This window comes from Oncorhynchus kisutch, linkage group LG5, assembly GCF_002021735.2.
Source record: "Oncorhynchus kisutch isolate 150728-3 linkage group LG5, Okis_V2, whole genome shotgun sequence".
NCBI classification, from domain to species: Eukaryota; Metazoa; Chordata; class Actinopteri; order Salmoniformes; family Salmonidae; genus Oncorhynchus; species Oncorhynchus kisutch.
In genome coordinates, this window is record NC_034178.2 from 45,349,904 (window position 1) to 45,376,887 (window position 26,984).

A 26,984-nucleotide genomic window follows, 5' to 3' on the forward strand; every position below is an offset into this window, starting at 1 on the left:
CCTGATTGCTCAGTTTGGCCAAGCGGCCAGCTCTAGGAAGAGTCTTGGTGGTTCCAAACTTCTTCCATTTAAGAATAATGGAGGCCACAGTGTTTTTTGGGACCTTCAATGCTGCAGAAATGTTTTAGTACCCTTCCCAGGTCAACTCATTCCAGGGTTTTTCTTAGTTTTTTAAACTATTTTCTACATTGTAAAATGATAGTGAAGACATCAAAACTACGAAATACACATATGGAATCATGTAGTAACCAGAAAAGTGTTAAACAAATCAAAATGTTACATTTGAGATTTTTCTAAGTAGCCACCCTTTGCCTTGATGACAGATTTGCACTCTCGTGTTCTATGACATTGGAATGTCTTTGAAAAGCACTGAATTTGAATAGCACTGAATTAAATTCTACTTCCTGTCACTCAAATTCAATGTCTACATCCTGTGGAGTGTGGCCAATTTAAATGTAACTAAGGAGTTGAATGGGAACCAATTCCAAAATTCTGAATTGAGCCCAACCCTGGTATGTGTGCGCGCAGTATCAGACCTGTTTGTGTGCGTGCGGTGCAGCAGAGCCCCAATCCCCGGGCCATGCGGTAGACAGGGGACACACACACTCGGCTGCTGGGGGCCAGGTGTGTGAGCAGTGTGGACAGGGATCCAGGGGGCAGGTATAGGCAGGAGAATGCAGGGCGGGAGGGGCTCTGGGTCTCACCCCTCTCCCAGTTGAGCCAGTAACCCCTCAGCCCCTCATCGTGGCCCCACCACCGGACCTGCACCACATCACGCCCCACTGGAGTCAGCTGGAGGTCAGCCAGGGCTGGCAGCACTGAGACACACAGATAGAGGGCAGGCTAGTGTGTGTGTTCTGTTTTAAAAGCCATAAATCACAGAATGAAAAAAGAGAGGGGCAAAGCCTAAGGGAGGCATGGACTCCTTATAAATGACTGTAGGATAAATGTACAGTATGTCAGGATAAGTAAAGGGTTTCATGACATTTAAATGTCAATACCATTTAACAAGCATTCATTAACACAGTGTTTCCCAACCAGGGGATACTTGAGAAGACTCATGAGACCATAGACTTACTGGTAAAATGCACATTAGGGGGGTACTTATGGGGAAATCCGGGCAGAGCAAAATGTACTTGGTGGTACAGTTACCGAAAAAAGTTAGGAACCATTGAATTAACAGCACAAATACAATATTGTTGCTGAGAGGGAAACAATTTAATATTAAGGAAAGACAGCAGAAGTATAAGGGACAGTTAGAAATGTACCTGGAGGAGGGGTCCCCAAAAAATATGCACCCCCCTCCCCAATGTTACAAATATTTTCACATCACCCTCCCCTTCTACTGTAATAAAATGTGCACACCCTCCCCCTTCATAAAATTAACAAAAAAATAGTTATTACCACCATAAATTACAATAACTGTAACAACCCAGTGTTTATAAACTTTAGCATGGTTTTGTGGCACAGTCAATGCCACGCACAGCTAATGGGCCAGAAAGTTGAGGGTTCGCTATTGGCGAGCTCACTCTCTCTGGCTGTTTCATTACACTATGATCAGAGCAGGCTGCAGACAATGATAATCTGGGGAGAAATCAGATTTTCAACATTTCGTTGCTGTATTTATATTTATATAAAATATATGCAACATATTTTCCACCAACAGGTTTCTGTGCCAATATATCACACACAACCAATAAGCAATGCGTAACTGCATACCAATTACTGACTTTGAACACTTATCATCATGGTTTGTATTTTCAACACCACAATCAAGTAGAGTATGACAATCTTGAAAAATAGAAAATACATCTCTCCCTACTCAGTACCCCTACTCAGTACCCCTACTCAGTACCTCTACTCAGTATCCCTACTCAGTATCCCTACTCAGTACCCCTACTCAGTACCCCTACTCAGTATCCCTACTCAGTACCTCTACCCAGTACCTCTACTCAGTACCCCTACTCAGTACCCCTACTCAGTATCCCTACTCAGTACCCCTACTCAGTATCCCTACTCAGTACCCCTACTCAGTACCTCTACTCAGTACCTCTACTCAGTATCCCTACTCAGTATCAGTACCCCTACTCAGTATCAGTACCCCTACTCAGTACCCCTACTCAGTACCCCTACTCAGTATCAGTACCCCTACTCAGTATCAGTACCCCTACTCAGTACCCCTACTCAGTACCCCTACTCAGTACCCCTACTCAGTATCAGTACCCCTACTCAGTATCAGTACCCCTACTCAGTATCAGTACCCCTACTCAGTACCCCTACTCAGTACCCCTACTCAGTACCCCTACTCAGTACCCCTACTCAGTATCAGTACCCCTACTCAGTATCCCTACTCAGTACCCCTACTCAGTACCTCTACTCAGTACCTCTACTCAGTACCTCTACTCAGTACCCCTACTCAGTACCCCTACTCAGTACCCCTACTCAGTATCAGTACCCCTACTCAGTATCAGTACCCCTACTCAGTATCAGTACCTCTACTCAGTACCCCTACTCAGTACCCCTACTCAGTATCAGTACCCCTACTCAGTATCAGTACCCCTACTCAGTACCCCTACTCAGTACCCCTACTCAGTACCCCTACTCAGTATCAGTACCCCTACTCAGTATCAGTACCCCTACTCAGTATCAGTACCCCTACTCAGTACCCCTACTCAGTACCCCTACTCAGTATCAGTACCCCTACTCAGTATCCCTACTCAGTACCCCTACTCAGTACCTCTACTCAGTACCTCTACTCAGTACCTCTACTCAGTACCCCTACTCAGTACCCCTACTCAGTACCCCTACTCAGTATCAGTACCCCTACTCAGTATCAGTACCCCTACTCAGTATCAGTACCCCTACTCAGTATCAGTACCCCTACTCAGTATCAGTACCCCTACTCAGTACCCCTACTCAGTATCAGTACCCCTACTCAGTATCAGTACCCCTACTCAGTATCAGTACCCCTACTCAGTATCAGTACCCCTACTCAGTATCAGTACCCCTACTCAGTACCCCTACTCAGTATCAGTACCCCTACTCAGTATCCCATACACATAAAAAAGGTAATACATTTTAAATGACAAATATTTAGGCCATATTGAAGTGTCAGGTTCTAGGTCGAGGAATAGCCACTTGGATCGGAAAGGAGCCAGAACGTGTTAAGCTTTCCTGAATAACTGGGCCTGCTGGGCACATATAGGCCTATGTGGACGACATGGGAGAACGGGAGAATGATGACCGCAACAGGCAGCGCATCAGTATCACAAGTAAAAATACAACCAGACTGGCCTGCTCCTGTGCCTATCTAGAATCTTTCCAGAGTAGACCCACAGCTGATCTAGATGGAACGAATGGAATTAAACGATCCAAAAACTTTTGCACCATTATTCAAATGATATTTGCACTGCAGTTTACAGCCTGGAGTATAATTGCACTCAATTGCTCATTGGATTATGGTGTTGTAGGCTAGTCTAGGTAGGATAATTGTATTGTCCCTTAACAAGATCAATGGGGGAGCTTTTTGAGCTGCGTGTTTTCACTGTTCTTACATGCCCAATGATGCACCTGGCCTCTCTGCTGCCAATCAGTTATTCCTCTATATCTTGTGGATTTATATAGAAAATGTGTGCATATTTGAAAGATTTTATGTGTGGTATGATTGCTAGTTAACCTATTGCAGATCTGGATAAATGATCCAACTACCTCTATTGTCAGTATGGATAGAGGGCAGGATAGATAGTTGACTGGTAGACTATATTGATCTGTGCTATAGTAATCGCACAGAGAAGTGTAGTGCATAAGGGAAGTACCAAAGCACCTTGATAGGGAAGAAGCAAGTAAGCAGATGAGGGCATTTGGCTATATGGAAGACCTATCGTAAAACCTGCATAATGGAAATTGTAAATCAGGGGAAAAAAACGCACTACCCTCCCCTGTTCCCAATAAAGAAAACACACTCCCCAGAGCAACCCCCCCCAAATCTAGACAACCCTCCCCTATTTTGGAACAGCCCCCCTAACCCAGTAAATGTCGAATTGTCCTTCAATCATAGAAACACACCAACACACATCTTACCCTCCCGAGTGCAGGCCTTGACAGACATGGCCTTCTCTTTGCCTGTGGAGTACAGGGCGCTGACAGTAACTAGGTACTGTGTGTCTGGCTCTAGACCAGTGAGCAGAGTGGAGTTCTGATGTCCGTGTAGCCTAACCGTGTGGACCTGCCCACTGGGTAGAGCTCCGTACTCTATCTGGTACCGCTGGACATGCTCAGTTTGCAGAGGACCCCAGCTCACTCGCACCCTGTCAGGACCTGAGTCTGCCACTGTGACCACCGCTGGGCTCAATACCTCTAGGTTGGAGGATAGGAGAGGGAGAGGATGGGATGGGATGAAACAAAAGAGAAAATTATTATCCACAAAAATGTGTTCAATCATGTCAAAATATTTGCTGGTTGTGTTGATTTTCTATTATACTATCTGCTCATTTCATTTATCTACCACATCACTGCTCTCCATCCCCCTCTCTCTCCCTCCTTGCCTGTCTCCTTCCCTCCCCCCCTCTGACCGGGTTGTGTAGTGAAGGTGACACTGAGAGTGTTGAGATAATCATGGTTGGACTGGGAGTTGGGGGTGAGGGAGGCAGTGTAGATGGTGTCTGGCTGCAGGCCCCTCAGCTCCACCCAGCTGGCGTCCCCGGGGAGGGTCCGTCTGTGGTACTGCCCCCCACTGCTGGCCCCGCCGTTAGGCTGACCCTCCCCACCACCTGGCAGAACAGAGCTGTAGTGTAAAAAGCTGTAGAAATCTGTGTTGGATCCGAGTACAGGACGCCACTGCAGCACGGCACTGTGGGAGGACACCTGTACCACCCTCAGGCGCTCAACGCGGATCAGCTCTGAGAGAGAAGGGGGGGATACAACTCAGTGGGGTAGAGTTTGCATTTACACTACAGAGGATTTCATCTGCAATCACAGTCCTGTCTATAAATACTTGTCTATAAATACACCCCCGCCCCACACACCAATGATGGCCTCCCGCAGGTCCTCTGTGATGATACTGATGTCATCGATGTCCACAAAGTACAGGTGGGACTCGATGGGCGGGGTCACCACCCTCTGCAGCACCTGATAATTCCCGTGTCCCGTAGAGACAGCCAGCAGAGACACACCCGCCCTTCTCAGCTCTGCCATTGGTCCATCCACCATGCCCGGCTGTACCCCATCTGTTAGCCACACCAGCACTTTGGGGAGCTCCAACTCATCCTCAGCCCCAGCTCTGGCTAGCAGCCCCTGGGCCTGTCTGAGGGCAGCCTCTGTGTTGGTGTCCCCCTGGAGTTGCCTGGTCCTATGCAGTGCCCCCTGCAGGCCAGGCTGGGTGCTGTGGGCGTCCAGACCAAACTCCAGGTGTGGCTCAGTGCCCACCTGCAGCAGCCCCGCCCTCACCTGGCCCCGCCCCAGAGAGAAGGGGAGGAGCAGCTCCGACAGGAAGTGCAGCAGGCGAGAGAACTCGTAGGATGACACACTTCCTGAAGAATCCAACAGGAGCAAGATATCCCCCTCACAACAGTTCAGAGCTGAGAGAGAGAGAGAGTGAGAGAGAGAGAGAGAGAGAGAGAGAGAGAGAGAGTGATGGAGGGACAGAGCGAGAGGGAGAGAAAGAGTAGGGAAAGAGAGAGGGAAAGAGAGAGATTACACTGAAGTTATTCACCTTATATATAGAGTAAATATATATATATATATATATATATATATATATATTCATGTTCCACAAGGCAACATAAAAACACATGCGATGAAAAGCTCTTCAGCACACATTGTTAGCCTTTGTTTTACTCCCTGTCATGGTTGTTCTTTACTTTGCTAATCTTCCTGTCCAAATTGAAATATTTGCTGTTCTTTGTGTGATCATTAAAATGAACCTTGATCATTTAAGGCATTTTATTCAAACATAATGGGATCCAAGCCATAGAACACAGGTCAAGAGAGAGGAGAGGAAAGAAGAAGAAGAAGAAGAGACAAGAGTGCTAAAAGATGAATAAAGGAATGGGTTGAAAGATGGCTGTCAAAGGAGTGAGAGATATTAAACATATAAAACAAAGGATGGGGAAGAAAAATGATATAAAATATAAAGAGAAACCAAATTACAGAGAGAGAGCAAAAAATAAAGAGAGACAGAGAGAGAGACCAAACAACAGAGAGAGAGTGAGAGAGAGATACCAAACAACACAGAGAGAGTGGGAGAGAGATACCAAACAACAGAGAGAGAGAGAGTGAGAGATACCAAACAACAGAGAGAGAGTGAGAGAGAGATACCAAACAACAGAGAGAGAGAGAGTGAGAGAGAGACCAAACAACAGAGAGAGAGTGAGAGAGAGATACCAAACAACAGAGAGAGAGAGTGAGAGAGAGAGACCAAACAACAGAGAGAGAGTGAGAGAGAGATACCAAACAACAGAGAGAGAGAAAGTGAGAGAGAGAGACCAAACAACAGAGAGAGAGAGTGAGAGAGAGATACCAAACAACAGAGAGAGAGTGAGAGAGAGATACCAAACAACAGAGAGAGAGTGAGAGAGAGATACCAAACAACAGAGAGAGAGAGAGTGAGAGAGAGAGACCAAACAACAGAGAGAGAGTGAGAGAGAGAGAGAGAGAGACCAAACAACAGAGAGAGAGTCAGAGAGAGAGACCAAACAACAGAGAGAGAGTGAGAGAGACACCAAACAACAGAGAGAGAGAGAGTGAGTGAGAGAGAAACAGAGAGAGAGACCAAACAACAGAGAGTGAAAGATAAATAGAGAGATAGAGAGAGAGACCAAACAACAGCGAGAGACTGAAAGATACAGAGAGAGACCAAACAACAGAGAGAGAGTGAAAGATACAGAGAGAGAGACACCAAACAACAGAGAGAGAGTGAGAGAGAGACCAAACAACAGAGAGAGGGTGAAAGATACAGAGAGAGAGAGACCAAACAACAGAGAGAGAGTGAAAGATACAGAGAGAGAGAGAGAGAGACCAAACAACAGAGAGAGAGTGAAAGATACAGAGAGAGAGAGAGACAACATTATATGCAGAGAATAGCCACAGTCTGGCCAGATGCTCTTTGTTGAGCACATTATAATGGTCACCTTATCATCTCTTTATACTCAGGAACAATTTACAGCACTTTTCTTTCTCAACCATCTACATAGGGGAGAGTGGGGTAAGTCAAGACAGTTTATACATTCAGCATCCCCGCCAAGAGAAATAAAGTATTATCTCAAAAACAAAAATAAGATATCTTAAAGTGTGTAAATACTGTAGAGGGAGAAATTGAAAGGCAGAGTGTGTAAGTATTGGGGGGAAAAAGAGAAGGACAAGGAGAGAAAAGAGAGAAAGGGGATTTGCGCTAGCACTTAAGAGGAGGAGAGGAAGAGGAATGCAGCTCTCTTCCCTCTCTGAGATCCACAGTGAGAAGGTGTTTGTGGGTGAGAGAGAGTGTATGTGAGAGAGATGCATTCCTCTTCCTCTCTATTTATGTCATTAAAATGTAGCCACAAAACTAAATGAGCTTTGTTCCCACCTTTATGACCTGTAGAGAAATGTATGCAAAGCCTTTGCTTAATCTTTTTCAAAGACACCTGAGTCATAGATCCAAGTGTTTACTTTTAAGTAAACTTGGATCCATTATTATTACAGCTTGTTACTGTCATTTGGCAAACAAAATGTTCCGGATTTCCAGCGACATTCTGGCCAAGGTCAGCAGGGCAAAGGTTTTTCTTGACGATAGCAACTAATATCAATAGAAGACAGAACTTCTATTGTCTCCCTTTCAACTGTAATCCCAAGAGCTGGAACTCTCTTCCTCTCTCAAACAAACATACTGAAAAATCATGAATCATATAGACAACTCTGTCAATAATAGTGAGAAGGTGTTTGTGGGTGAGAGAGAGTGTATAAAAACAAATGATTATCTAATGATGTGACTGAGTATCCCGACTTTACCAGCTCCAACAATGATGAGGACAAAAGAATAGACAGAGTGGAAATAAGTTACTACTTGTGGATGTAGGCTATACTTCACTAATAGATCAGATACATATTACTGCACATAGTTTAACATTCCAAGAAGTTCATTGTTAGAGAAATGATTATCTAATGATGTGACTGAGTATCCCAACTTTACCAGCTTCAACTCTGCAGAATGGAATGTTGTTAAAAGCATTCGTGAAATATGCACACAGCCATCTCTCTAACCGTGACACACCTGTATAAGGTAGACTAAACTTACCTGTGCCAGGTACAACGTTTTGTGTGCTGCTCGGCCACAGTAACACACCGAGCAGCAAACAGGAAAATCCAAGCCACTCCATCATAAATTGGATCAATACGTTATGATGAAATAGAGCAAACAAGTGCACCCTGAATGGGACCTTCTCAAGTCACTGTCCATAGCTTTGTTGTACTGTATTACAGTTCCTTCCCTCTCACACTTCCTTGAGATTCTCATGCGCCAAGGGATAAGTCTTGTTGTACAGCCTGCTTCCTTAGAAAGGCTGAAAAGTAATCACAAACTGGTACCACACAAGGGCGCTCTGGTATACACACACACACACGACTTTATCCACACTACCTCGTTCAAAACGTATACAAAAATGTTTGATCAATTTCATTTCTTTCCACTTTTAGTCCAATTTCATTACTTTTTTCACTGGCACAAGTCTCCCACTTTCACAGAATGCATTTACCCCCCTCTCCACAAGATCAACTGATAAAGTGCTTCTTCTATTTCATTTCCTCCTCACCCTCCAATATCTTTAAGTCCTCTCCTCCCCCTTCTCTTTCTGTTTTCCCTTCTCAATCCTTCTCCCCTCAACAGTCAAGAGTGTTTTGGCGTCCCTTTTGTTGGATTTTGGCCCAGTTTTGGACATTATCCAGGTTGCGTCTGTAGCCTACGTCACATTGTCAACAAACTCATTTTCACAAATGTGATTAACACTTTATTGACTCCACTGGTATTCATCACTCTGCCCTCATACTTGGACCCCCCTTCAGTGAACCAACCTGGTCTCAGAGCATTTCGTATTATTGAGTGAATAGGTTTGTGTTCTACTCAGGGATGGGCGGAACAGTGTGCTGGCACATCTTGAGAGGATGCAGGCTAACATGGTGGAGTGGCAGCAAACTACTCATTGCAATAATTATAGTAGGGGCTGTAACAATGAATATGCAACTTTTCAGGGAAGTTAGGAAAGCAAAGGATAGCTTTTTCAAACAGAAATTTGCATCCTGTAGCACAAACTCCAAAACATTCTGGGACAATGTAAAGTCCATGGAGAACAATAGCACCACCTCCCAGCTGCCCACTGCACTGAGGCTAGGAAACACTGTCACCACCGATAAATCTACGATAATTGAGAATTTCAATAAGCATTTTTCCTGGCCAGGCTTTCCACCTGGCTACCCCAACCCCGGTCAACAGCTCTGCAGCCCCCACAGCAACTTGCCCAAGCCTCCCCTATTTCTACTTCACCCAAATCCAGATAGCTGATGTTTTCTAAAGAGCTGCAAAACCTGGACCCCTACAAATCAGCTGGTCAAGACAATCTGGACCCTCTACTTCTAAAATGATCCGCCACAATTGTTGCAACCCCTATTACTAGCCTGTTCAACCTCTTTTTCGTATCATCTAAGATCCCTAAAGATTGGAAAGCTGCCGCGGTCATCCCCCTCTTCAAAGGGGGAAACACTCTAGACCTGAACGGTTACAGACCTATATCTATCCTACCCTGCCTTTCTAAAGTCTTCGAAAGCCAAGTTAACAAACAAATCACTGACCATTTTGAATCCCACCGTACCTTCTCCGCTATGCAATCTAGATTCCAAGCCGGTCATGGGCGCACCTCAGCCACTCTCAAGGTCCTAAACGATATCATAACAGCCATCGATAAGAGACAATACTGTGCAACCGTCTTCATCGACCTGGCCAAGGCTTTCGACTCGGTCAATCACCACATTCTTATTGGCAGACTCAACAGCCTTGGTTTTTCAAATGACTGCCAATGTCCGGACCTCTGGCAGTCTCTATGGGGGTGTCACAGGGTTCAATTCTCGGGCCGACTCTATTCTCTGTATACATCAATGATGTCGCTCTTGCTGCTGGTGATTCTCTGATCCACCTCTACGCAGACGACACCATTCTGTATACTTCTGGCCCTTCTTTGGACACTGAGTTTCAATGCCATACAACACTCCTGCCGTGGCCTCCAACTGCTCTTAAATGCAAGTAAAACTAAATGCATGCTCTTCAACCGATCGCTGCCCGCAACTGCCGGGTTCTGACTTAGAATATGTGGACATGTACAAATACCTAGGTGTCTGGTTAGACTGTAAACTCTCCTTCCACACTCACATTAAGCAACTCCAATCCAAAATTAAATCTAGAATAGGCTTCCTATTTCGCAACAAAGCCTCCTTCACTCATACTGACTATCCTACATATCCTTGACTTTGGCGATGTCATTTACAAAATAGCCTCCAACACTCTACTCAGCAAATGGGATGCAGTCTATCACAGTGCCATCCGTCCATTTTGTCCCCAAAGCCCCATATACTATCCACCACTGCGACCTGTATGCTCTCGTTGGCTGGCCCTCGCTTCATATTCATCGGCAAACCCACTGGCTCCAGGTCATCTATAAGTCCTTGCTAGGTAAAGCCCCGCCTTATCTCAGCTCACTGGTCACCATAGCAGCACCCACCTGTAGCACGCGCTCCAGCAGGTATATTTCACTGGTCATCCTTACAGTTCTCTGCTGCCAATGACTGGAATGATTTGCAAAAATCACTGAAGCTGGAGTCTTCTCTCCCTCACTAACTTTAAGCATCAGTTGTCAGAGCAGCTTTCCGATCATTGCACCTGTACATAGCCCATCTGTAAATAGCCGACCCAACTACCTCATCCCCATATTGTTTTTTGTTTTTTTGCTCCTTTGCACCCCAGTATCTCTACTTGCACATTCATCTTCTGCACACCCATCACTCCAGTGTTCAATTGTTAAAATGTAATTATTTCGCCACTATGGCCTATTTATTGCCTTACCTCCCTAATCTTACTACATTTGCACACATTGGATATATATTTTTCTATTGTGTTATTGACTGTACATTTGTTTATTCCATGTGTTCCTCTGTGTCGCACTGCTTTGCTTTATCTTGGCCAGGTCGCAGTTGCAAATGAGAACTTGTTCTCAACTGTCCTACCTGGTTAAATAAAAGTGAAAAATAAATAAAAATAAGAATAAAATAACTGGATGTTACATCCAGTATAGCATCCGGCTCAGAGTTACATCTAGCATCTGGCTCAGAGTTACATCTAGCATCTGGCTCAGAGTTACATTCAGCGTCTGCCTCAGAGTTACATTCAGCGTCTGGCTCAGAGTTACATCTAGCATCTGGCTCAGAGTTACATCTAGCATCTGGCTCAGAGTTACATCTAGCATCTGGCTCAGAGTTACATTCAGCGTCTGGCTCAGAGTTACATCCAGCATCCAGCATCCGGCAGAGTTACATCCATTATTCTGCATCCAGCTCAAAGTAACGTCCAGCATCCAGCATCTTGCACAGTTTCTTCCAGCATCTGCGTCAGAGTTACATCCAGCATCCAGCTGAGTTACATCCAGCAACTCTGAACTGGATAACATACTTCAAAATAAGAGTCCCCCAATATGTCATGCCAAAATGAAAGTCTTGTATTACTGTTTTCAAAATAAGAGTCCCTTGCTTTTTCATGCCAAAATAATAGTCATGCGATTTCTGAAATCAAAATAAGAGTCCTTTGATTTGTCATTCAAATAAAAGTAATGTGAGTTACAATTTCAAAATAATTGTACCTTGATTTATTATGGCAAAATACAATTCTGTCACTTTACAATTTCAAAATAAGAGTGTTGAATGTCAACAAAACATTTTTTTCTTAGAAACAGATATACATTAAACATTATGTCATACTGTTAACCCACCACTTTGTTTGTGTTAGCCCAACTCATGTTATGTGGCCTCTGATTACCAGAACAGACACTTCTACGAATGCATTTAGGTCATATCACTGACTCTACCTTTAAAAGTGACATTCCGGTGGCATGCATTGAAACACTTGGCCTTATCGTGGCTTTCGTTTCCAAAAATACTATGAATTTTGCAGATCCACAGATGATGCAATCTCTATTGCACTCCACACTCCCCTTTCCCACCTGGACTAAAGGAACACTTATGTGAGAATGCTATTCATTGACTACAGCTCAGCGTTCAACACCATAGTACCCTCAAAGCTAATCACTAAGCTAAGGATCCTGGGACTAAACACCTCCCTCTGCAACTGGATCCTGGACTACCTGACAGGCCGCACCCAGATGGTGAGGGTTAGGAAGCAACACATCTGCCACGCTGATCCTCAACACTGGAGCTCCCCAGGGGTGCGTGCTCAGTCCCCTCCTGTACTCCCTGTTCACCCACGACTGCATGGCCAGGCATGACTCCAACACCATCATTAAGTTTACAGACAACACAACAGTGGTAGGCCTGATCACCAACAATGACGAGACTTCCTATAGGGAGGAGGTCAGAGACCTGGCCGGGTGGTTCTAGAATAACAACCTACCCCTCAACGTAACCAAGACTAAGGAGATGATTGTGGACTACAGGAAAAGGAGGACTGAGCACGCCCCTATTCTCATCGACGGGGCTGTAGTGGAGCAGGTTGAGAGCTTCAAGTTCCTTGGTGTCCACATCAACAATAAACTAGAATGGTCCAAACACACCAAGACAGTCGTGAAGAGGGCACAGCAAAGTCTATTCCCCTTCAGGAAACTAAAAAGATTTGCCATGGGTACTGAGATCCTCAAAAGGTTCTACAGCTGCAACATCGAGAGCATGTTGCATCACTGCCTGGTACGGCAAATGCTCGGCCTCTGATCGCAAGGCACTACAGAGGGTCACTGGTGCTAAGCTGCCTCTACAGGACCTCTACACCAGGTGGTGTCAGAGGAAGGCCCAAAAAATTGTCAAAGACCCCAGTCATAGACTGTTCTCTCTACTACCGCATGGCAAGCGATACCGGAGTGCCAAGTCTAGGACAAAAAGGCTTCTCAACAGTTTTTACCCCCAAGCCATAAGACTCCTGAACAGGTAATCAAATGGCTACCCGGACTATTTGCATTGTGTGCCCCCCAACCCCTCTTTTTATGCTGCTGCTGTTTATCATATATGCATAGTCACTTTAACCATACATTCATGTACATACTACCTCAATTGGGCCGACCAACCAGTGCTCCCGCACATTGGCTAACCGGGCTATCTGCTTGTTTCCCACCCACCACCCGCCAACCCCTCTTTTACACTACTGCTACTCTCTGTTCATCATATATGCATAGTCACTTTAATCATATCTACATGCACATACTACCTCAATCAGCCTGACTAGCCGGTGTCTGTATGCAGCCTCGCTACTTTTATAGCCTCGCTACTGTATATAGCTTGTCTTTTTACTGTTGTTCTAATTCTTTACCTACCTATTGTTCACCTAATACCTTTTTTGCACTATTGGTTAGAGCCTGTAAGTAAGTATTTCACTGTAAGGTCTACCTGTTGTATTCAGCGCACGTGACAAATAAACATTGATTTGATTTGGAATTAATGGACTTGTTTTCTAAAAGTATCAATAGTAAACACCTTATTTAGGTGTGGGATGTTCATTATATGACAAGATAAAATGTGTGCGGGTCTATTTCGCTCCAGCAGATAGCATAATCTGTCTATTCACAATTCACCATGGCAACATGGCAGCACCAGACAACAGAAAGAGCTGGCAGCAACTAATTGAGAGATTGTTCATGAGGGGATTATCTCTGCCCTTGACTTGCAATTGAAACTGGTAAATTAATCACTCGCATTGCTCACTTATGAAGTGGATGTCTATTCAACTAAAGTGGAAAATCTGGAGAAGGCGGCCAAATCCGACAGAAGTGCGACTCCATGACCTGGAAACAGCACCAGCTAAATTAGAAGGGGCAATCAATATCCTAAAATAGAAAATGGAATTACTTGAAAATCATTCCCATGAATTAAATATGCAGGTCATAGGACTTGAAAGTGACATGGAAGCTGGAAACCCAACTTCTTTAATGAGACATCCTTTGTTTTAACTGTTTGGGTAGGACAAGTCAGGTCTCATGCCGCTAATTTACATTATGCACCTTCCAGGTCCTATCCGGAATGGCTCTCGCTATATGATTGTACGAATCCACAGTTTTTAAGTCAACTTTCTACTGCTAAAGAGAGATGGCCAGTCCCATATGGGCTACTACACAGTTGTTTTTTAAATCTTCCGATTGATTACTGTCCCCGGTCATTTAGGGCATGCTTATTTAGGGCATGCTATTGTAATGCTATTGTAATATAATGTTTACATACCATATATCATTCATCTCATATGTATACGTATATACTGTACTCTATATTATCTACTGCATCTTTATGTAATACATGTATCACTAGCCACTTTAACTATGCCACTTTGTTTACATACTCATCTGATATGTATATACTGTACTCGATACCATCTACTGTATCTTGCCTATGCCGCTCTGTACCATCACTCATTCATATATCTTTATGTACATATTCTTTATCCCCTTACACTTGTGTCTATAAGGTAGTAGTTTTGGAATTGTTAGCTAGATTACTTGTTGGTTATTACTGCATTGTCGGAACTAGAAGCACAAGCATTTCGCTACACTCGCATTAACATCTGCTAACCATGTGTATATGACAAATCAATTTGATTTGGATTTGATTTGATTTTGAATTTATCTCCCATGGAGGACTTGCCCTACAGGCCATGATGAATGATTGTGAAGATCTAGATTATCAACTGCATTTCTTGCACATACCGTCTTATTTGTTTTGTACATAGTATGGATCAATGAAATGCTTTAGCTACAGAATCCTACTTGACTCTTAAAGCTTGCATATCTGTTGTTATATACACTTTTTTCTTAATTTTTACTTCATCCAACCTAACTCATGAAGTCTGCTAACTAAATTGTAAAGGTCTGAAAACAGTTTCCCATGTGTATCGTGAATGGGCCACCACCCAAACAACATTCAGCCAACTTGACACAACTGAGGGAAGTATTGGAGTCAGTATGGGCCAGCATCCCTGGGGAACGCTTTCGATACCTTGTAGAGTCCATGCACCGACCAATTAAGGCTGTCCTGAGGGCATGAAAGGATGCAACTAAATAGTAGGAAGCTGTTCCGAATGTTTTGTCCACTCAGTGTATATCATTAATATAACATTCCTTTCTGAAAAGAATGGCAACACTACCTATTCTCTCCTGGAATTTGAAAGGCCGAAACGATCCTATCAAATGTTCCAGTTGCCTTAATATCCTAACAAGAAACCATATCGATACAGCAATGCTTTATAAGGACACACACAGAATGCAGAACCGTTTGTAAAAACTTGCTGCTTTTCATCAGCCCCAAATAAAACTAAAGACCTAATCATAATGCTACAGTGCATTCGGAAAGTATTCAGACCCCTTCCCCTTTTCCACATTTTGTTACGGTACAGCCTTATTCTAAAATGGATTACATAAAAAAATGTTCCTCATCAATCTACACACAATACCCCATAATGACAAAGCAAAAAGAGGTTTTACAAACTTGAGCAAATCTGTAAAAGAAAGAAGAAATATCACATTTACATAACTCTTTGTGAGACACATAGTAGGTGAGCGGATGATCTATGCATGTGTGGTTCCCACTGTGAAGCAAGGAGGAGGAGGTGTGATGGTGTGGGAGTGCTTTGCTAGTGACAATGTCTGTGATTAATTTAGAATTCAAGGCACACTTAACCAGCATGGCTACCACAGCATTCTGCAGCTATATGCCATCCCATCTGGTTTGCGATTAGAGGGACTATCATTTGTTTTTCAACAGGACAATTTGGCCAAGAAGGAGAGTGATGGAGTGCTGCATCAGATAACCTGGCATCCACAATTACCCGACCTCAACCCAATTGAGATGGTTTGGGATGATTTGGACCGCAGAGTGAAGCAGCCAACAAGTGCTCAGTATATGTGGGAATTCCTTCAAGACTGTTGGAAAAGCATTCCTCATGAAACTGGTTGAGAGAATGCCAAGAGTGTGCAAAGCCGTCATCAAGACAAACGGTGGCTACTTTGAAGAATCTCAAATGTAAATATATATTTTGATTTGTTAAACTCTTTTTTGGTTACTACATGATTCAATATGTGTTATTTCATGGTTTGATGTCTTCTATTATTCTACAATGTAGAAAATAGCAAAAATTAAGAAAAACCCTTGAATGAATAGGTGTGTCCAAACTTTGACTTGTACTGTATGTAAATGTGATATTTCAGTTTTTGTAAATTTGTAAAAATGTATTAAAACCTGTTTTTGCTATGTCATTATGGAGTATTGTGTGTAGATTGATGAGGATTTTTTAAAATCAATTTTAGAATAAGGCTTTAACGTAACAAAATGTGGAGAAAGTCAAGGCGTCTGAATACTTTCCGAATGCACTGTAAGTTTTTCTTTATTGTTCACACAATTTCTATTTGGCCCAAATTTGAAAAACAATGTAACTTGGAATCAAAATGGCCTTTTGCATCCCCCAATGGTCCAAATGTGGAATCTGTATCCTTGTCGAAGTCATGGATGCTAATAGTTTGAGAACATTCCAAGATTTGAAAAACAAATACACATTACCAGGCAACTCCTTTTGTTCTATATTTACAGTGCATTTGGAAAGTATTCAGACCACTTGACTTTTTACACATTTTGTTACGTTATAGCCTTATTCTAAAATTGATTAAAAATGTATTTTTCCTCATCAATCTACACACAATACCCCAAATTGACAAAGTTTCCATTGGTCATCCTTGAGATGTTTCTACAACTTGATTGGAGTCCACCTGGGGTCAATTCAATTGATTGGACATGATTTGGAAAGGCACACACCTGTCTATTTAAGGCCCCACAGTTGACAGTACAAAACCAAGCCATGCGGTCGAAGGACTTGTCCGTAGATTTCCGATACAGGATGGTGTCGAGGCACAGATCTTGGGAAGGCACAATTTCTGCAGCATTAAATATCCCCAAGAACACAGTGGCCTCCATCATTCTTAAACGGAAGATGTTTGGAACCACCAAGACTCTTCCTAGAGCTGGCCGCCCAGCCAAACCGAGCAATCGGGGGAGAAGGGCCGTGGTCAAGGAGGTTAGCAAGAACCCGATGGTCCCTCTGACAGAGCTCCAGAGTACCACTGTGGAGATGGTAGAACCTTCCAGAAGGACAACCATCTCTGAAATACTCCACCAATCAGGCCTTTATGGTAGAGAGACCAGACGGAAGCCACTCCTCTGTAAAAGGCACATAACAGCCCATTTAGAGTTTGCCAGAAGACAGCTAAAGACTCTCAGATCATGAGAAACAAGATTCTCTAGTCTGATAAAACCAGGGTTGAACTCTTGGGTCTGAATGCCAAGCATCACGTCCGGAGGAAAGCTGGTGCCATCCCTACGGTGAAGCATGGTGGTGGCAGCATCATGCTGTGGGGTTGTTATTCAGTGGCTGGGACTGGGAGACTAGTCAAGATTGGGAGAAAGATGAACAGAGCAAAGAACAGAGAGTTCCTTGATGAAAACCTGCTCCAGAGTGCTCAGGACCTCAGACTGGGGCTAAGGTTCACCTTCCAAGGGATCGGTGGCGGCTAGTAGGCCGGTGACGATGACCGCCGAGCACTGCCCGAACAGGCAGGGGAGCCGACTTCGGTGGAAGTCGTGACAGTACCCCCCCAGTACCCCCCCCCCCCGACGCGCCGCCACCGGCCTCGAGGATTACCCGGAGGGCGAGGCGCCGGCCGATCCGGATGGAGGCGGTGGAAGTCTCTCAGGAGGGAAGGATCCAAAAATGTCCCCCACCGGTACCCAGCACCTCTCCTCTGGACCGTACCCCTCCCAGTCCATGAGGTACTGTAGGCCCCTCACCCGGCGTCTCGAGTCCAGAATGCCACGTACTGTGTACGCCGGGGACCCCTCGATGTCCAGAGGGGGCGGAGGGACCTCAGGCACCTCACCTTCCTGAAGGGGACCAGCCACCACCGGCCTGAGGAAAGACACATGAAACGAGGGGTTAATATGATAATACCTAGGAAGTTGTAACCTGTTACACACCTCGTTTATTCTCCTCAGGACTTTGAATGGCCCCACACACTGCGGCCCCAGCTTCCGGCAGGGCAGGCGGAGGGGCAGGTTTCGGGTCCAGAGCCAGACCCGGTCTCCCGGAGCAAACATGGGGGCCTCACTGCGGTGCTGGTCAGCGCTCCTCTTCTGCCGTCCCCCTGCCAGTCTCAGCGACTCCTGGGCGGCTTTCCAGGTGTCCTTTGAGCGCTGTACCCATTCCTCTACCGCAGGAGCCTCGGTCTGGCTCTGATGCCATGGGGCAAGGACCGGCTGGTAACCCAACACACACTGAAACGGGGACATGTTCGTTGAGGAGTGGCGGAGGGAGTTCTGAGCGAGCTCAGCCCAAGGAACATACCTCGCCCACTCACCTGGCCAGTCCCGGCAATATGACCGCAGAAACCTGCCCACATCCTGGTTTACGCGCTCCACCTGCCCATTACTCTCGGGGTGAAAACCCGAAGTCAAGCTGACCGAGACCCCCAGTCTCTCCATAAACGGCCTCCAAACTCTGGACGTGAATTGGGGGCCCCGATCAGAAACAATGTCCTCAGGCACCCCATAGTGCCGGAAGACATGGGTAAACAGGGCCTCCGCAGTCTGCAGGGCCGTAGGAAGACCGGGCAACGGGATGAGACGGCAGGACTTAGAAAACCAATCCACAATGGCTAGGATCGTAGTACTTCCCTTGGACGGGGGAAGGTCGGTAAGAAAGTCCACCGATAAGTGTGTCCACGGCTGTTGTGGAACGGGGAGGGGCTGTAACTTCCCTCTAGGCAAGTGTCGAGGAGCCTTGCTCTGAGCGCATACTGAGCAGGAGGAGACATAAAATCTCACGTCCTTAGCCAACGTCGGCCACCAGTATCTCCCCCTAAGACTCCACACTGTCCTCTCGATGCCAGGATGACCCGAGGAGGGTAGAGTATGAGCCCAATGGATTAGTTTACCACGGACCCCCCTCGGCACGTACTGAGCCCCTGCTGGACACTGAGGGGGGACCGGCTCCACCTCCCATACTACCGGTGCCACGAGACACGAAGGTGGAATGATGGGGGTCGGCTCAACGGACCGCTCCTCGGTATCATAAAGGTGGCACAGTGCGTCGGCTTTGGTGTTTTGGGAGCCTGGCCGGTACGAGATGGTGAAACGAAACCGGGTAAAAAAACATGGCCCATCTAGCCTGACGCTGATTTAGTCTCCTCGCTGCCCGGATATACTCGAAATTACGATGGTCAGTCCAGATGAGAAAAGGGTGTTTAGCCCCCTCAAGCCAATGTCTCCATACCTTCAGCGCCTTGACTCCAGCCAACAACTCCCGGTCCCCCACATCATAGTTTCCCTCCGCCAGACCAAGCTTCCTCGAAAAGAAGGCTCAAGGGCGGAGCTTTGGAGGCACGCCCGAGCTGTGGGACAGCACGGCCCCGACACCAGCCTCGGACACATTCACCTCCAATATGATTGCTAAAGAGGGGTCCGAATGCGCCAACACGGGCGCATTGGTGAACAGCTCCTTCAGACGACTGAAAGCTCTGCCCGCCTCTGCCGACCAACGCAAGTTTACCGGTCCTCCCTTCAGCAGTAAGGTAACGGGAGCAGCCACCTGACCAAAACCCCGGATAAACTCCCGGTAGTAATTGGTAAACCCTAAAAACCGCGGTATGTTGGGGCGGTATGGGAATTGGAGTGGGTCTGTGATGTCTGGGATGATGGTATAGATATGAGCCATGACCAGCCTTTAAAATTATTTAATGGCTACAGATGTGATTGCTACAGGGCGATAGTCATTTAGACAGGTTACCTTGGCGTTCTTGGGCACAGGATCTATTGTGGTTTGCTTGAAACATGTAGGTATTACAGACTGGGTCAGGGAGAGGTTGAAAATGTCAGTGAAGACACTTGCCAGCACATGCTCTGAGTAATCTGTCTGGCCAAGTGGCCTTGTGAAATTTACCCTGTTTTAAGGTCTTACGCACATTGGCTATGGAGAGCGTGATCATACAGTCATCCGGAACAGCTGGTGCTCTCAGACATGGTTTAGTGTCGCTTGCCTCGAAGTGAGCATAGAGGGCATTTAGCTTGCTTGGCAGGCTTGTGTCACTGGGCAGCTCATGGCTGGGTTTCCTCTTGTAGTCTGTGATAGTTTGCAAGTCCTGTCACATCTGACAAGTGTCAAAGCCGGTATAGTAGGGTTCGATCTTGGTCTTGTATTGCCACTTTGCCTGTTCGTCAGAGGTTGTAGCGGGATTTCTTAGAAGCGTCCCCTTAGTGTCGCGCTCCTTGAAAGCGGCAGCCTTTAGCTCAGTGCGGATGTTCCCTGTAATCCGTGGCTTCTGATTGGGATATGGACGTACTGTCACTATGGAGACGACTTCGTCGATGCACTTATTAAAAAAGCTGATGTGATAAACTCCTCAATGCCATCGGATGAATCCCAGGAACATATTCCAGTCTGTGCTAGCAAAACAGTTCTGTAGCTTAGCATCTGCTTCATCTGACCACTTTTTTATTGACTGAGTCACTGGTGCTTCCTGCTTTAGTTTTTGCTTGTAAGCAGGAATCAGGAGAATAGAATCATGGTCAGATTTGCAAAATGGAGGGTGAGGGAGAGATTTGTACGCGTCTCTGTGTGTGGAATAAAGGTGGGCTAGATTTTTTCCCCCTGTCTTTGTGCCAGCATCGGTTTGTGGTGGTAAATAGACAGCTAGGAGTAATATAGATGAAAACTCTTGGTAAATAATGTTGTCTACAGCTTATCATGGATAAGCAAAACCTTGAGACTTCATTTGATTCTGTGCACCAGCTGTTGTTTACAAATATATATAGACCCCCACACCTTGTCTTACCAGAGGCGGATGTTCTATCCTGCCGATACAGCTTAAAACCCACAAGCTGTATGTTATTCATGTCGTCGTTCAGCCACGACTCTGTGAAATATAGGATATTACAGTTTTTAATGTCCCGTTGGTAGGATATATGTGATCATAGTTCATCTCTTTTATTTTCCAATGATTGTACGTTGGCTAATAGGACCGATGGTAAAGGCAGATTACACACTCGCCGTCGGATCCTTACAAGGCACCCCAACCTACGTCCCCAACATCTCTGTCTCTTTCTCCTGCAAATGACGGGGATGAGGGCCTTGTCGGCTGTCTGAAGTAAACCCTTCGCGTCCGATTCGTTAAAGAAAAAATCCTCTCCCAGTACGAGGTGAGTAATCGCTGTCCTGATATCTAGAAGCTCTTGTTGGTCATAAGAGACTGTCTCAGAAACCGTACAAAATAAGTTACAAACTACCCAAAACAACACACACAATAGCACAATTTGTTAGGGGATCGTAAAAACGGCAGCCGTCATGTCCGGCGACCTTATGTGAATATAATAGAATATCCAAAACCATCATCAAGTTTGCTGGCGACACAACGGTGGTAGGCCTGATCACGGATGGCGATGAGTCAGCCTACAGGGAGGAGGTCAGAGACTTAGCAGTGTGGTGCCAAGACAACAACCTGTCCCTCAATGTCAGTAAGACCAAGGAGGTGATTGTGGACTATAGGAGAAAGAGGGGAGAGCACGCCTCCATCTACATCGACAGGGCTGTTCTGGAGCAGGTCGAGAACTCCAAGTTCCTTGGCGTCCACATCACTAAGGACTTAACATGGTCCACACAAATCCCCCACAATCGTGAAGAAGGCACGGCAGCACCTCTTCCCCTCCAGGAAGCTGAGAAGATTTGACATGGGCCCTCGGATCGTCAAAGTTCTACAGCTGCATCATCAAGTACATTTTGACTTGCTGCATCACCGCTTGAAATGGCAAATGCACCGCCCTTGACAGCAAAGCGCTACAGATGGTGGTGCGGACAGCACGGTACATCACTGTGGCCTAGCTCCCTGCCATCAAGGACCTCTATATCAGATTGTTCACTCTGCTACCGCCCGGCACTGTCACACCCTGACCATAGTTTGCTTTGTATGTTTCTATGTTTTGTTTCGTCAGGGTGTGATCTGAGTGGGCATTCTATGTTTTGTGTCTAGTTTGTCTGTTTCTGTGTTTGGCCTGATATGATTCTCAATCAGAGGCAGGTGTTAGTCATTGTCTATGATTGGGAACCATATTTAGGTAGCCTGTTTGGTGTTGGGTTTTGTGGGTGATTGTCTCCTGTGTCAGTGTTTGTACCACACGGGACTGGTTTCGGGTTTTTACATGTATTGTTTTGTAGTTTGTTCATGTATAGTTTTTCTTATTAAAAAACCATGAACTTCAACAACGCTGCGTATTGGTCCGCCTCTCCTTCGACGGAAGAATCCCGTTACATGCACACAGTACCGGAGCATCATCTAGCTCTGAGACCGCTTCTACCCCCAAGCCATAAGACTGCTTAATTGCAAGACTGCTAAATAGTCAATTAACGGTACACAAACTATCAGCACTGACTCTGTCTTGCACTGACCCTACACACACTCACTGGACTTTATATACAAAGCATATACAGTACACACTCACACACACTAGATTGACAATCCCACACAAAACCCAAACACATACACTACATACGCCCACACACACATAACACACACAAACCAATTTGCTGCTGCTACTCTTTTCTTTATTTTACACTTATTATTATCTATCCTGACGCCTAGTCACTTTACCCTGCTTTCATGTACATATCTACCTCAAATAATTTGTACCTCTGCACATTGATCTGGTACTGGTACTCCCTGTATATAGCTCCTCATTGATCTGGTACTGGTACTCCCTGTATATAGCTCCTCATTGATCTAGTACTGGTACTCCCTGTATATAGCTCCTCATTGATCTAGTACTGGTACTCCCTGTATATAGCTCCTCATTGATCTAGTACTGGTACTCCCTGTATATAGCTCCTCATTGATCTGGTACTGGTACTCCCTGTATATAGCTCCTCATTGATCTAGTACTGGTACTCCCTGTATATAGCTCCTCATTGATCTGGTACTGGTACTCCCTGTATATAGCTCCTTTCTGGTGTATTTCATTTTATTTCTCTTGTGTTCCTATTTTTAAACTTGTCAATGTTGGGAAGGGCTCATAAACAAGCATTTCACTGTGAAGTCTACACCAGTTGTACTCGCGCATGTGACAAATATAATTTGATTTGAATTGTGTGTGTGTGTGTGTGTGTGTGTGTGTGTGTGTGCATCATTAGTTCATGATAAAACAGGTCTAATCAAACAGTCACTTTATTCACTGTTTTAGTCTATCTTGTGAGGGATTGTTTTCTGATGGTTTCTGTTTGTTAAAAACCTGTCAAACAGACAGCCTCTTATGTAATTGTGCCATTTGAAGCATTTGGTTTGGGTAGGATCCTTCACGGCAGTGTGTATCTTTTCCTGTCTTTGTGGAGATGGTTGTAGACAAAACATGCACCATAGCTGCAACCACCTCTTCCGGTTCAGCTTGGGTTAGTGGTGTGTGGCATCTATACAGCTCACCCATGCAAAGGAATAAAAAAATAACTATGAATCAAGGCATGTAAGACCTTCAGTGATACTGAGAGCATCAACATGTTTTGCAATATTGGGTCATTCTATGTCATTTCAGCAAACCATGAACCCCACCATCTCAGATTGTTCTGAAATCATTTGGATGTTAGGTACTATATTTATTTAATATTATATGAATTCTATGAATTAAAAAGGACCATCTGGGTGCAATCGGCTTAATTTCTCAGACATCTAAGTTTATTTCAACAAAATAATGTTGCAGGAACGCTAATCTTATCTGTTTCTAACAACATAAATTAATTCAGAAAAATCTGAGATGGTGGGTGTCGAAATCCTCTTTCCGGTGCTATTTGAGCTAAAACAACCCAGCTAGAATACAGATAATTAGGCTAGCTAGCCATAAAGATAAACAAATTCTGTTACTATGGTGGCTAGCTGGTAAAATTATTAGCTAACTGTAGCTTCAAACTACAAAACAGCACTTACATATAAAGCTACATTTGGACATGAAATTCATAATGATTTCATAACATAACTAACAGGTTAACAATAAGCCGTAGACATGTAATACAGACTAAAAATGAAAGGTCTACTATCACAACAGCCAGTGAGCTAGAAGACTGAATGTCCTTTACCTAGCTAGCTAGCTAGCTTGCTTGCCACTAACCACTAGCTAGCATGCTAAGAACATTAGCTGATGAGTTCTTGTGTAACTAACTCATTTTGCAACGAAGTTCATTACTGTTTCGATTATATATCTTCACATGTTTATGTCATCTTTAACATGTCATTTGTGGGGGATACTTGCTGATACAGACCCAAAATGAATTGAGAGGAAGGCACGATCAGATTAGTTACTTTTACTACATCGGCTTCAAGAGTTGTGAAGCCAGGAGGCTTCGCCTCAGTGGATTCCTGGAGTAGCTGCAGCCTCTACTTGGTGAACCTAGCCAGACCAGTCAATTTATACTATGATACATCTGCCTCAACAAAACACACCTACACACACATACCTAATTTCCTTCAAGAGACTAATTATAATAATGAATACTCTAAACATCACATTGAAAAAATGTATAATTAGCCTACAAATTAGCAATAAAAAAGCACGCTCATAGTCTTTGTAAATTAAACTAAACTAGTTTTGATAGTGTGTGCAACACAAGCTTGCCAAATACAAAACCACCTCAGAGTTTATATCATACAAGCGCAGCTAATTGTGTTCTGAGCTTGTTAAAAATGTTAGAAAGGAAATTCCACCACTTTATAATATAACCAGTTACACAACGACTCACAGACTGCATTGCAACTCCCAGGATGCAATGCTCCAAGCCCAGCCAAAGTCTAAATATATGTGATATTCCACATTTATTTGGGTTATAGTCATATTATAATGCTCGCATGAATTTAATGCTGAAAATATGTTCATACCATTGTCACCAATCAACTGCATTACACTCCACATAAGTTAGCTAACCAAACCCATTATGATGGATAGCTATATTTAGGATTTAGCAGTATTAGTTAACATAATATTAATATTAACTTTAAAGTGAGATTTTTACTTGACAGTTATTTTCAAACTCCAAAATGTTCTCTTAGCATCATGGCAAAATGTGTAGAATTGCAGGAAATGTGCATTAACACTGGGTTGGGGGGCCTTCCAATTAAGACGTCAGCATGTTTCAGTTCGGCTGGCACTGAACGAGTTTGCTGGTGTACTCCCTTAAAAGACAAAAAATGGGATAAAACAGCAATATTACCCTGGGACAGCAGAGGCTGATGAGCTGATAATAGCCATCTATGGCCAAACAAGGAAGTGACAACACCCAAACAAGGAAGAGAATAACACTAGAGAATAAAATAGTGTACACAGAGAGACACTTGACTGACGAGAATTATCCGGGATCCAATAGATTTGCTTTACCTAGCAAGACAAGAGAGATAGGGAGACGAATGTAGGGGAATACGGTTGAAAAAGAGATGGTGAAATGTTTCAAGAGAGTTCTTTCGGGTCCAAATTGCTGCAGAAGATCCTAGATTCACCACTGCCAGCTGTCCTGCCAGGTAGAAAAACACCAAGTTGATGTTTTCCCGAGAGATGCAGCTTTCCCCCTACTTGAGAATCTCACACGTCCTTATCCAGGTATGTTGATAATAGAATGTTGGAATCTGTTTAACTTCTGTTCTGTTTCAAATTTCCCTTGTTGCTGCATACATGTATGCACCTCTTTTGGAATATGGTTCCAAGGGAAATGGTATGGTGTTTTTTGTTTTTTTGTTTTTTTGTTGACCAAGTAAGCTATAGTTTATATCTGACATAAATTCTCTTGTTACCTCTCTTTCACAGGTGTCCATCTTAATGAACCTGGGCATACCTACAACTACTGCCACTCTTGTTGCCGGAGAGTCATAGAGAATGTCATATAGAATGCATTCAACATCATGGCTGCAAGAACATTGTGAAGGCATGTGTGGCCCTCTACAACTACTTGTCCTCCAATGATGAAGCTCTTGAGCTGATTGCAAGATGCAACCCTCCTACTTTTGCTTGCACACCCCTCCCATCTGGCAACTACCAACTTGGAGAGTGGAGGGTTCTGGCAGGGGACCAAAATCTCCAAAAGCCAGGGAGACCTCATGCCAGGGCGACACGGCTTGCAAGTGAAACAAGAAACAAGCTAAGAGACTTATTCCTCTCCCCCTGGACATGTGCCATGGCAGGAAGACATGGTTAGGAAAGGACAACTTAACCCAAGGCCAGCCAATCATGCAGAATTGGCTTTTGTTTGGACTGCTCACAGAATCACTCAGTTCTTCTTCCAAAGTACTTTGTACTAAAATGTGGAGTGGTAATCTGGTTAATAAAATCAAACTTGAAAATATTATGTATTAGTGTGCATCCGAGCTGGTCATGGGTGCACCTCAGCCACGCTCAAGGTCCTAAACGATATCATAACCGCAATTGATAAAAGACAATACTGTGCAGTCGTATTAATCGACCTGGCCAAGGCTTTCGACTCTGTCAATCACCGCATTCTTTAAGGCAGACTCAACAGCCTTAGTTTCTAAAATGACTGCCTCGCCTGGTTCACCAACTACTTCTCAGACAGAGTCCAGTGTGTCAAATTGAAGGGCCTGTTGTCCGGACCTCTGGCAGTCTCTATTGGGGTGCCAAGGGGTTAAATTCTCGGGCCGACTCTTTTCTCTGTATACATCAATGATGTCACTCTTGCTGCTGGTGGTTAT

The 26,984-nt window shown here is 44.6% G+C and overlaps 1 protein-coding gene across 1 annotated transcript; it reads right to left on the reverse strand.

The window, feature by feature from the left end:
- Nucleotides 1-237: 237 nt before the first annotated feature.
- LOC109891558 (von Willebrand factor A domain-containing protein 1-like) lies at nucleotides 238-8,839 on the reverse strand. The gene is made up of 5 exons (XM_031825165.1): nucleotides 8,270-8,839; nucleotides 5,025-5,576; nucleotides 4,572-4,898; nucleotides 4,081-4,356; nucleotides 238-818 (listed from the first exon to the last, which is right to left on the reverse strand). The coding sequence occupies exons 1-5, from the start codon at nucleotides 8,352-8,354 to the stop codon at nucleotides 460-462; spliced, it is 1,599 nt and encodes a 532-aa protein (XP_031681025.1). The 5' UTR covers nucleotides 8,355-8,839; the 3' UTR covers nucleotides 238-459.
- Nucleotides 8,840-26,984: the final 18,145 nt, after the last annotated feature.